The 13396-nt window shown below is 36.7% G+C and overlaps 1 protein-coding gene across 1 annotated transcript in view; it reads left to right on the top strand.

Moving 5' to 3' along the window:
* Nucleotides 1-11363, top strand: part of LOC103525472 (gamma-aminobutyric acid receptor subunit pi) — a 35636-nt gene extending 24273 nt beyond the window's left edge. Inside the window, exons 7-9 of the mRNA XM_030453330.1 lie at nucleotides 4879-5031; nucleotides 5943-6136; nucleotides 11027-11363. Of these exons, the coding sequence (XP_030309190.1) occupies nucleotides 4879-5031; nucleotides 5943-6136; nucleotides 11027-11341 (662 nt within the window). The 3' untranslated portion in view covers nucleotides 11342-11363. The remainder of the gene's footprint in view (nucleotides 1-4878; nucleotides 5032-5942; nucleotides 6137-11026) is intronic.
* The last annotated feature ends 2033 nt before the right edge of the window (nucleotides 11364-13396 follow it).

Raw genomic sequence — 13396 nt, 5'->3', positions numbered from 1 at the left:
AATTAATGGAATGAATATCAAGGATATTAGGGAGAACTTTTATTATTGTTAACTTCTGGGAAGTTCTCTGTCATATAGACAGAAATATACAGAAACCCTTGGAAAACTTCTGTGGTACATTTGTCTTGTAAGTTTTTTTTCTATAGGTAAGCTTAACTGCATAAGACTGCACACAAATGCTACATTAAAGTGATTGTTTCATTCTTATGAAATCTGAATTTCAGACCAATTTTTTAAAAGCATTTTCATGAAGACTAAATACATGTTGAGAATCTTGCCCTGATCTTTCATTTTCTTTAGTTCACCTCTGAAGAACAAGTAGTAAATAAGATAGTTTGTAAGATCTTGACTGTGAAGAACTGTGAGACTTTGATTATTCTTTGAGAGAGAGACAAAGGAGCTATGATAACACAATAACCATATATATTGATACCTTTAGCATCCTACATCTGTCAGAGAACTGCATTCTAGTTGCAAAACTTATCTGTTGGGTAAAAGTGGGGACACTATGCATTTCTAATGCATATGTTCATTACCAAAAAGCAATAAAAAAAGGCATACTGAAAACTACATTTTCAGGACATAGTTAAGGCTGCAAAATTCTATTTAAAGCTTTCCTCTACTGTGACCTTAAAAGGTGGAAGAAGAGAAGAAAATGATGCATTGGTAGAGTTATACCGGTATACTTGTGTGATACGTGCATCACACATTTTATCTGGCACCCAAGAGGTTAGCATACATATTTCATGATTGAGAAGAATGTGCTCTTTGTGCCTGACTGCACACCCCTGTGCAGGATACCAAAGTGCTTCTTACATAAAGAGTGATGTGGAGCAGTCTTTTACTGGAGTAGAGTTCATCAAAAAGTCTGCAGAAAGGAACTGTGGGGAGGATGCTCCTATCCCATCATACTCGAGTGGAAGTTAGCAGATGCTGACACCATTTGCAGAGCATCAGTTCTTCCTTCAGGTGCCTCTGCTGTGAGGGCAGCAGTAAAGAACAGAGATCATTTTTATGATGCCAAAGTAGAAGTTGTTAGATGGAACGAAATTAAACTTGATTTATTTCAGTCTTTGTGCTCTCTAGAGTTTGTTTTTTTGTCTTCATCTTTTTAAAGAAGTAGAGAGAGTTAGATTTGGTATGGAGACTATAGTGTGTTATCTAGATTTGTTCTTCATCTACAAGCTAGAGCTACTGTCCGGCTTTGTACTTCTGCCCTCTAGTAAATTGTCTAAAGCCCAGGTAATTCAGCTTAATTCTCTTTCACTGTGGGATGACCTAAGTAGAATACCTCACCTTCTGGTGGGTTCACAGTATGTATATTAACAGCAATTTAGGTTCAGATTCATCTGAGAAACTGTTAAACACAGTAATTTGATATTTTGGTAAGCCCTAAAATTCTGCCTTTGATGCAGAGTCCGCTATCTGCACAGAGGTTATTTCCATCACATTATCAGATTTAAATCAGAGTAGTCACACAGTGAGGTCTCATCTATCATGGCCCAGAAATTTGAAAGAAGCAGCATCTTCTTATTGTCATGCAATTATTTTGTTGTCAATAAGACTCAAGTAACGGATAAACTTGAAAGTCTTAAGGAGTTAACTTGAGCTGTACGTGAGGTAATTCTGGTAAATCCAGGAACAGGATTACATGAACTTGTTTCACTTTTGTTCTGACTGATGGCACCGTAGTCTCAGATGTGCATGCTGAAGGCAATGAGATATACAACATCACTGTCTCATATGCAGCTCGGATAGTACGAGTAGCAAATCTGTTTCATTTTAAAGACCAAATTTTAGTACATGTGTAGTGTAGATGAAAAAGAGACTGTAATATTTCCCTATCTTCATTTGGATCCATTGCTCATTTCTTTACTTTTCTGGAGTACTTCTTCCTTCAGTTTATTACAGGAGGAGCTCATATGAATTCTATATACAGGATGCTTCACAATTTCCATTATAAAAGCTTTCCTGAACATTTCAGAGGAATGCTGGTAGTATTCTTATCATGTCCTTGATGTGTCTGGATTTTGGCAAAGAGAAAGCTTTAAGGTTAGAGAAGTGCTTTTTATTTGTTCTCCCAAAAGCCACCCAGCAATAAGCTGTTATATCTCTATTTCTTCTTGTTGTTCACATTGTTTCAGAAATTTCTGACATCAGAAAAAGTAACATGAAGGAACACAGGAAAATTCAAAAGGCCTATCTACACTTGGAAATTGCAGCAAACTGGCCAAGTATGACTTTCAAGGTTGATATTTGAACTAAGGTACATGTAAACAGTTTTATACTAAGGTGAAAGGAGATACAGTTGTAGGGTGCTAATGAAGAGAGGGTGTTGCTTTATGGCTACCATGTATTGGCTATTTTACAGTTTTCCTTAAAGAGAAGCTGTAAAGCTGAATCTCAGGAATCCCCAAGTGCTCTCCAGAAAGCACAGTCCCACCTCTTCACTCCCCTTTGAGGGGTAAATGGCACCAAATCCTTCCCTATGGTCAACACAGCAGCACCAGACAAACAGCTTCTGTGGAGGATTCAGTTTCCTGCTGATGGTTTTCACCCTCTGCACTCTCATTCTCATTCTTTCTCGTTCATTCACCCTTCCCTCACTTACAGTGGCCATGCCATCATTCTTTGTGTGCTAGCTGTACCATGCCAAAGTTATAATAGTTTGCAGTAGCGAACACTGCAGAGAAAATCTTGTCTTTCGATTTAAAAGTTGAAGAGAAATGTACAAGGTCTCAAGAAAAATTAATAAAATGATTAACAGTTTTTATTACTGTTTTTAAATGCTTGTTCTTGCATGCTAGGAAGTCACAGATCGACAGTTTCCTGTACAACAGTAGTTTTCTTTCAATAAATATTCTTTATGCTGTAGTCTTTTGTTGTATAGACTTAGTGTTTTTCCACAGCACTAGTGCTTGATTTAGTGCAAGTATAAGTGCAGGCAGAAGCAGAAGTAATGTTGCTTAGTTAACTAAGATTTGCACTTTCTAAGTTTTGAGTATAGTAAAATGACTTTTACTATAAGAACGGTATTGGTAAAAATTACAGTACAGATAGAGGTACACTGATATTTCTCCTTTCACATAAAAATGATCATCAAGATAAAAATCATCTTTGCATCTCTTGCCTCATAATGAAAGCTAAGGTCTGCTGTCCATCTTTGCATCCTTTTTCCTATTAGTCAGAAACCTGAAGAACTCAGTATATTGAACTCAAAATGATGAGCTATGAGCACAGTTTATTTATACCTACAGGAGAAGAAAGAGCTGACCTCCAAAGGACTATTCAGAGTCAGCATGGCAGAAATCTTGACTACATTTTCTTAAATCAGATTAAGATTAGATATTAGGCATCTGTTTTTATCAGATAGAAGGACTTCAATTACTGTTGAAGAGAGAAATGGTGTATGTTACGTCTTGATATGTATAGACTGTCTAGATGTATGTGTGAAAGGTGGTCTATTACAAAGTGGTTGAGTTCAAAGGAAGGCATAACTGGGGAAATTTAATGACTTGTGAGTAGGGTCAGACTACATAAACTAGCTATTCTTTTTCATTTTAAGTGTTCAATGAACCCTTATTTTCTGTGGACGCAATTTATAAAGTACTTTTAAAAATGGAAATTTTACTATCCATGCCCTAGAGTGGGAGCAAGAGGGCATTTCTTGGTGTCCATTACTTCAAGCTCTTAAAAGTACTCTCCTCTGACTCCATGTCTCACACTACACCTGAGGGATGCACAAATACCCTGTCTATACATATATTTTTGTTTCTAAAGTGCATTCATGGTTCTGCAGTTGCTGTCCTTACTCACAGCACTCAGCACTGGAAATAAACATAGGTCTGGAGATCATAATTTGTTGGATTAAAATAGATGAATACAAAAATACTCTCACTGATATTCTAGTTCCAAAATTGTGTTAAAAATGTTTAAAAAACCTATGACACTTTATTTTGAACTTTGAATTGCAGAATAAAAAGTCTGCTCTGCACGTTTATGTTAGTAAAATATAAGCTTTGGCATTACTTTGATCCACTTGATTGGTAACAACTTCAGATCCTGTTTTTCTGTTGCCTAAACATAACCAAATTCTGCTCAGTTACTGAGCTGGGTATCAAATTCGGGCTTTGCTTACCAGTGTGCTGTTCCCTAATGAAAACAAGTTCTGTCTTTGACCATAGGCCCAAAGTTTCATCTTCTGAAAAACTCTCTAGAAGCAAACCATTTGTGCCATGACAGTGACCACTCAGAGTAGCACAAACACTGTAATGCACTAATGTTAAGGAAAAATAGTGAAGATGCAAAGATGCTGCTGTTTTTAAGCAGAATATTAGAGGCAGCTAAGCAGTGTCAGAGAAAGTACCAGGAAAATAAGTAAACTAAGAAACACTAAAAAAGAAAAGCAAAATAAAACAGGTATCTGGGGCATTAAGTATAAGAACCCATGCTAACTTCAAAAAATTACAATTGTTCATATTCTATTTTAGGTCATTATGAATTATGGTATTTTTTTATGAATAGCCACCACTAAATACATACATGATTTCAAATTTCCTTGGATTACATTATATAATGAAACATCCTTTCACATATTTTGATTGATTAATTTTTCCCTCTGCTAATCTTCAGTGAATTTCCAGTTCAAGATGTCTTTAATGAAACTCTGGGTGACTGGGTGTTACATATTTTTATTTTTTCCTTCAGTTCAATTTAAAGTCTTCAATGTACAATTTTCAGCCCTGTGTTTAGTATTTTTCAAGCTTTTTTTCAAGGTTTCACTGCATTGTAACTCATAAAAGTAATACAGGTTGATAATTTAAAGAGCTTTTAATGAATTGCACCTATACAATTTATTTTACCCCATTCTTTATACAGGACATTATCCAAAACTAGTGTTTCACTTTGAACTCAAGAGAAACATCTTGTATTTCATACTAGAGACATATGTACCATCGATCCTACTGGTTGTGCTCTCGTGGGTATCATTTTGGATAAGCCAGTCATCAGTTCCAGCCAGAATCTGCATAGGTGAGAAACTGATCAAAAAACCTAACCAAGAGTTGGATCCCTAAGTTGCTTTCTTTATGGAACATATGTGGTGACCATTTACAGAGGCTGAAAACTCTTCTGAGTTTTGTGGATTTATTTTTCTGTCTTGCAATCTGCTGTATATCATGCAGATTCACCTTAAAGTCTTAGTATTATTTAACTGAGAAGACATCTTTGAGAGCTACAGGATACTAGAAGGCAGGGGAGGCTGCCAGAAGCAAAGGGAAGCTCAGTCATTTTGGAAATAATTTCAACATATTCAAGCACATGGCATATATAGACAGAATTCTGAGGCTTTTGTAAGATTGAGGATACATAATAATTAAAACATTAGTAAGAAGAGGATTATAAGAGATTAAATATAATTAATTCAAAATAAAGGATTTTCTGAAAAGGGAAGGATATATAAGACTTTTGGGGGGAGGGGGAGGGGAAAGCACTCCTACAGAATAAGGAAGGAAGGAAGATTCCGAATCAAATGAAGCAGTGGGCAACTGCATTCAGCAAAGTTATAGCAGTGTTTTAAAGGGGGTGTTTACATTTTATTGCAATAATAATAATAATAATAATAATAATAATAATAATAATAATAATGTGTTAACTATAAATATACAGTGTATGACACCAAAATCTCTCTCCACTTTAACTACCAGTCTTCTCAGCTTTGCAGTTTTCAAGAATGTTTTTAAACATTTAATTTCAGAATCACAAGTTTATTTGAAAGCCTTATTTCCAAAACATGACACACTATATGCAGTGGCATCCTGGGAATTCACAGAGCCAGCAAAAACTGACTTGTAGCTGGGCCCTTGCTGTAGAGACCCTCATTGCTATAGAGACCCTCGTTGCTACCTGTGTTTTATCAGAAGTTCTATTTTTGCATTCCACAGGTGTTACCACAGTCCTTACTATGACAACGCTGATGATGGGAGCCAGGACTTCACTCCCAAATGCTAATTGCTCTATTAAGGCAATTGATGTATACCTTGGTATCTGCTTCAGTTTCATCTTTGGAGCACTGTTAGAGTATGCTGTGGCTCATTTCTGCACTTTGCATCAGCTCAGTCCAAAGGAACTTCCAAAGGTATTTTAATTCTTTGACTGTTTTCCTACACAACATGCTTCAATTATACCTGCTAAAGAGATGAATTATCTTAGCACTAATGGTAAGAGTATTTAAAGAAATTTCTATTTTAGAATATACCTTAGAAACTGAATAACCTTGAGAAGAAGAAAAATTATTTTTGCACAAGGAACTTTTTGGAAGAGATCAACCAAATAGAAAGACACTTCTGTAATGATTCTTTCTTTTGGCATGGACTTTATGGACATTTATCAAACAATGTGCTAGACATATCACAAAACCCACAGGCACTTGTTGTCTCCCCAGCAATGACATACACTTAATTACAGTTAAAAAATGAGCTCAGTGGCTTGACCTTTTTAGCAATACAGCCAAAAAAAAAAAAAAATTGTCACACACCATTTATGAAACCTTCTGCACAGCAGAGAGCTTTACACATTTGGTGTATCAAATCCCTATAGCCTTCACTTACAGCTTCACTTTCAACAGCAGCAGCTGAAGGTCAGACTGGGATTCACTTTCTGTTGTGCAGTATTATTATAGCAGCCCTTTTTGCTGCTCTACTGAGCTCCTCACAACACAGGCATTTTTGGGATTGGTGGTTGTCTTCTTGCTGAAATAATCGGACCAGGCTCATGAGGCAGTTTTGTCACATATTCCATCTCCAGTTATTAGCACTGCTTCCATAGGCAGTAAAAAAGAAATCATGAGTGTCTTGGAAACTGATTGTCTTGCGGTTTTTAATTATGGAAATGAATCTAATACGCATAACAGAAAAGAAATTTTGAAGCATCTTAGGAAATTTCTGGACAAATTGAAAAGAAATAAAACTTGGAAAGTAACAATAACAGAAGGAAAAATAGCAGAAAAAATTTGGTTGAGTGCTCTAGGCATAAACAGCCTGACTAAGAGAAAGATTAAGCCAAAGTAGAATAGATCATCACAAATGCCTAAGCAAAGCTCCTCAGTAGGCTTGAGAAAACAGGATATTGAGTTCAAGTGAAGAAGCTTAAAATCAATGAAGATCATCAAGATGTATGTGTGGGGGGTTATGTCAGCAATTAAAATGGTATTTTGGCTGTTTGGATGAGAGAGAGGTTCTGTAAGTGTACAGGAATGTATTCAAAGCCATCATTTGATCTAAGTCTGTGGAGAAGCACTGAAAAATGTACAGAAAGCTGAGCTACCCAGTGGGTTTTAAAACACCTAACAGGAATGTCTGCACATGGGCAAACAGTCATTTCAAATAAGTATTTGAGTGGAAAAGCTGGAAGTATTTTTTCTTGGCAAGGTAGTATCAGTGGCAATTCCCTCTGACCTCATCCATCTTGTGAAGTAAGTGGTTGTCATTTTGTTCATAGAGCAGAAAAGAAAAAAACCCCAAAACTTATTGGAGTTTTAGGTAAGAAACTAAGAAACTAAGGTGTTGCAGTGCTTGAATTAAGCATCTTTGTATCTGTGAAGGGCACTTCTGTCTGCCCTTGCCTTCACCTACCAGCCTCAGCTTCCCTTTTTTCACCTGAGGCACGTGTGCTAGCGTTTGCGGATGGGGCAGACATGGGAACTCAGGGACTTGAAAGACATGCATGGCATTAAGTGGAGGTACAGTCCTAAAATGGGGAAGGGAGGAAGGAAGGAAGGAAGGAATAAAGATTTAAGTTTTGTGATCAAATTTATTACTGAAAGGAACAGCCGGGCACTTCTGGCATATATCTTTTCTTTTGCTCTGCATCAGGAGTGAGTAAGCCAGTTTCACTCACTTCTTGCCTACACAAACATGTGTGTAAGGGAAGGGGCAGTTGGTTGGTCCTAGATCAGATCAAGTGTATGCAGAATATGGAGAATACTTGTTTTGTCCTTTTCTTGCTGTAGTTAATGACAAGAAACGCTTACTGAGCACAGTGTCATGGACAGCACAATTGACTTGTATTTCTCATTTCTCACTGTAAAAACAAAACATTGCAAGGGCAGAAGCACTCCCTGTCACTGTTTAGCAGGTACTTAAAAAATTTCTGTAAATATCATCAATGCAATGTTCGTATTATTGTATTCTTTTATGGCTATAGGTTAACTAGAAATTCCTCTTCCCAGTTTGTTATTCCTATGTGCAAGCTGATACAAAATTTGCACTCAGACTTATGTAAGTGATTGTAGGAGGTGCACTGAAAAAGTAACTCTCTGCTTTGTTTAGGAATTAGTTGTACTGATGAGCTTTCTGGTTTGCTTTTTAAAGCAACTGGGCACTGGCACATCTGGTTCTTTTGAAGTCTTTGGCGTCGCCAGTTTAGAGCGTAAACTGGTGAAACAGCTCATCATATCCACCCTCTTGAAGTGTCTCACCTCATGTGAACCAGATCCAACAGAGACAGCTTTTCAGGACATAAAGTACCTTTCTTGGATGCTATGGACTGAGTATCTAAACAGAGCCCTTCTTAATCCAGCTGCCATTTTCTCACTGATAGCTGGAATCCAGAGAAAACTTGGTGTGGCATTTGAAATTAGAGTGACAGTTGAACACTTGCAACACATCTTTTTAATAAAATAGAAACCAATTTAACCTTTAGTAGCATTTACTTCTCCATAGCAAGTTGGAAAAGTCTTTTGGTAGTCCCAGTTTGTAAGACTAGATTTTTTTTTAATAAATTTGCAGTTGAGGTTCTCCTGTAGATTAGCTTTCTACTCTTGAAGTAATGTGATATAACACTTCTTCTGTAAACTCATCTCTACCCTGCAAGAGCCCTGCCTTGTACTGCTGCAAACAGATGCAAGTGCATGTGCACTATGTATTGTATTTTCTGCTTAAGAAATAACTATCTCTTGGGGAACTGAAAGGAGTTAAGAACAGACTAATAAAGTGTCAGCCTCCTGCAAATATTTCACATGTGGTCATGTAAAAAGAATACAGGCAAGTACACAGTGTCCTTGCCTACTCTGCAATAACTTTTAGCCAGCCCCTGTCTGAGATACAGGTAGACTCTTGCTCTGAAAAATGCCCCAAATCCTGCCAGTTTTGAAGCATAAATGTTGTGCTCTTTTTTCCCTTTCTAAAAAATGAAAGCAATGGAAAGAAGTCAGAACTTCTCTGCCAGGTTTCTTTATTTTATTAACATTTGAGGCACTAAGTCCATTCACTTGGCTGTCTCTCTAGTGCCTGGCTTCAAGTGCCAGACGCTCCTCTGCCATCCGCGGTGATTTCCTCAGTTGCATGATCTTTTTGAAGCAGAAAAACCAGGTATTTATAACAGTATTAGGCCCCAGGTAACACTCCAGGCTTGAGTTCCAGTACTACCCTGGGGATTGTTTAGATTGGAATTTTATGGATTATCTTCTTTATAGGCAGACTTTTATCCTGGCCTTTGGCTGTGAAATTCTCACATAGCTGTGGGAGGCTAGGTGGAGGATGAGCAAGGTCTTGTAGACAGTATATTTTTAGGATGGCACATTGTGTTGAGCTACATTTGTCTCACTAAAATAAAACATACTGGATTTTTTTTCCAAATTGAAAATGAAAAGCAGTAGTAATCCCTTTTTGAAGCTCCATCTCTTCTGCTTTGCTGATTCACAGAAGGCTGAGGACATTGTTCAGACTTCACTTTAATTTTCAAGGACATTTCTAATTTTAGTTGAAGGAAGGCTCAAGAATCATGCTGTCTACAAGTACCCTGGGCAGAAGAGCAGTTCTGCACCTGTATGGTGATCATTAAGGTGGCTTAATGAGCTTTCTTTGACTTATGTTTGTCCGTGTCTAATCTATTTCTTCTCATGATGCAAATGCAAAGAACAGATTGGTAGAGAAAAGAGAACATGGATGATACATTTCACAAATGAATTTTTGTCTTTCCTTTGCTTGTATGCTACTTACTGATAAATAATCAGGAGAAAATTAAAATGCATGTAAACTTGCCTGACTTAAAATGACCTCTACTTCAACTATGCAAATTTAGTTTTAGTTTACCAAGTTGCAGCCAATCTTTGTAGACTGGGTCTACTGGTATCTCTGCAATATCTCAGACCAAATTAATTACCTCAGAAATTTCAAGTAAGTTTGTTTTTACCGCTGAAGTTTCAGCTGATATATAATCCACTGTCCTGTGTGTCAGTAACATTTGGCTTCAAAGGGTGAAGATTTCATACATGAACTTCCAAGCCATTTCTAATCAGAGATACAAAATCCACCAGAAGGCTTATACAACATTCTCCAAAGAGCTGTCTTGATGCAGTGAAGCACAAAAAAGTGTAGTTAACCTTAGCAAAACTTTGAACTTAAAGCAGGGTTTCAGGACTTGAAGAAAAGTATTTTGTGCTATTAAGTATTGAATTAGTTGTGGAACTTGTCTTTCTTTGGATCTTCTTTTTTGTGCTTTTTGTACTTTTTTCTTTTTTCTTTCAAAGTACTTTGATTTTTATCACAAAGCACTGGGAATGGAATAGTGAGAGTGCACAGATCGAAAGTGTCTATTATCATGGGATGTTTGTCTTGGGGTGCAACCAGCTTGGCTAGTTGGTCTGGCAGGTCCACTACCTTCTCCAGCTCCAGACTTGGGCTTACTAGACACTGACTTTTGCCAGTATTTTCCCTGAGCAGAAGACAGCTTATTGTGCATTTCACTGATTTGCTGCTGTCTCCAGTAAAGCTTAGTTTGAACTGTATTTGAGTAAATCCAACTTCGCTCAACAGTCCTACAGAAGCTTTTGTGGGAAGATATTAAGTCAGGGCTTTTTCCTGCAAATGGAGGCTTTGAAAGCTGGAAGGAACTGTCTGCTTATTGCCCTTGAAATCAAAGAGTGAGCTACAAGAGGAGTCATAAGAAAAATCCTATTATTTGCTGTGGCTCTAAGGGAAAGAGGCAAGGAAACATGCACTTAAGTACCTGCTGTTTTGTTTCCTAGCAGGATGAGGATGAAGAGACTGAAGAAGAAAGTAATGGAGTCCTGGCAGCAGTTGCTAATAGTTGCAGTGCTTCTGACAATACAACCAAGATCGATTCAAACAAGAACAGCAAAACCACCATCAATGGAAAAAGGGAGAGAAGTAAACACAGTGGATGTGGCTCACCAATGTCAGTAATGAAAAGACTGTTCTGTAACTTCAATTGCTTCCACGTTAAAAATCCTTACCACATAGACAACTATGCCAGATTTTCTTTCCCATTATCATTCATCATAATTAATGTACTTTATTGGGTATATTATTTGTATTTCTAAATATTTTCATGTGTAAAATTGGTTTTAAGTTTAGAAAGTGGATAGGGGAGGTTGCAGAAGAATGAAGAAGTTACATTGGGATAAAGGGTTATGGAAGGGCATCCTGTCTTTTCAAACAATTCTGCAAAGTTTCTTGTAAGCTCACTTTTCCACTGTTACATGGCTGTCAACCAAAACTGACTCTCTTATTAGCATGCGTGTCCCATATTAAACTACTTATTTATCGGAATAAGTAATATTTTAATGGTCAACATTGTAAATAAGTTATATACACTTGTTTCTGAAGTTTATTGAGTACATTTAAAAATAAAAACAATGAAGTGTTGTTTTCCTTCTATACTTTCAGTATCCAGCTCCTTCTAGCTTTACCAATCACTGATAAATTTTCCATATTTTACAAGAAAATGTGTAATTGCAGATCAAAGTATTTACTTCATAGCAAGAAACAGCTTGGAAGCCATAGGCTACTAGCACATAAACCCAATTTGCTCATCTTTCTAGTCTCACAAATACATATTGAGATTTTTCCCTTCATCTTTAGACAGACAGTCCAAAATACATCAATGAGTTTTCTGAATAATGGCAGGACACAATATAGAAATGGTCTGAAGCCAAAAGATTTATATCCAGAGAGGTTTTTTCTCCCAAGTGAGGACATACTAAGGTGTTGGCGCCAATCCTTAACAGAATATAGCCATCTATCCTGGTGTTTGTACTTTGCTCAGCCACAACTGTCTGAGTAGCTATTATGCAGAGGAAAATTTTGATATGCTTAATTTTCAGTTTAGCAAATGCCTTTTGAGTCACTTTCCATTAAAAATTTAATGTAAAGATGAAACAGCTTGCTTCTTGAGCTGAAGAGAATGGTTACACAGGATGAAAAACCATAACAGTCTTTTTGAGTGGTTACTTCACTGGCAGCTATTACAAAAGTTATTGATATGACAGCCTATTTCTTATACTGCAGTCTGGAAGCTTAGAAGTGTTTTAATTATACTTCTTTTCTGACCATAACATATATGTGGGAGGCATTTAATATATAAATGTGTATATGGGCTTTTATAGAATGTATGCTTTGATGTTTATGATGTTCTGACACTGCACACACAGAAATGCATTAAGAAAGCCCAGTTATATTGAGACTCAGATACTTTTCTTCCAGTGTGATGCCTATGAAGAGCATCATTACACAGGAAGAAGGAAAATGTGAAAAACCAGTGTGGATTTGCCCTGCTCACAATTTAATTCATAAAAATCATTGCACACTGGTAAACACATATGTAAAATCCCTTTGTTACTTTATTTCCTAAACAGGTTGACTAGGGAAAGCTGGTTTCTCTGTTGCTATCACCAATGCCTTTTGCAAGGCTTATTGAGGCAATATGACTTCAAGAACAGTCTAGTTGTTTTTTATACCTTGTAGGTCTTCTGACATTCATATAGAATGCATTCAAGAAATCAAACCAACATCCAAGATTGCCTGTGTTAAGGATGAGCCAAAAAAAAAACCCAAAAACATCCTGTTGCAGATAAAACCTTAAATGCTTTATTAAGGAACAGATTCTATGAGATTTTTTTTTTCTGGGAAATGACGTGTAGAACTGTACTCTCAGATCTCTTTTCAGTTCTTACTCCCATTAAATTCACAGAAGGCATATGGTAAAGCTCTGCATTTAGTTTCTTAAATTTGAAGTTTACATTAATACTGCATCTCTGCAAATAATTACCCACTATGTAAGTTTTCTGCTGTGTTAACACACAATTTGAGACATATTTGCTGCAAGCATAAAGTAAACATTTAGAGTTTTATGGCTTCCAATTAACCTGGAGATAATTCACCTTACATACTCTTTTAGAAAGCTGTTGAAGGTCTGGACATATTTATTTACAGTGGATTAACTGATAACAGGGTCTCTTTTCTCAGTTATATGCTAATTGTAAGCAGAGTTAAGACACCAAAGGCCCTCATGTTTTCATGAAAGAATTGACTGCATGGCCAGATTATTTATTACTCTGCTTTGCATAACTCTGCATTAATTGCTAACTTGGAAACCA

Source organism: Calypte anna, chromosome 6, assembly GCF_003957555.1.
Source record: "Calypte anna isolate BGI_N300 chromosome 6, bCalAnn1_v1.p, whole genome shotgun sequence".
Taxonomy (NCBI): Eukaryota; Metazoa; Chordata; class Aves; order Apodiformes; family Trochilidae; genus Calypte; species Calypte anna.
This window is presented reverse-complemented; position numbering and strand designations above follow the sequence as displayed.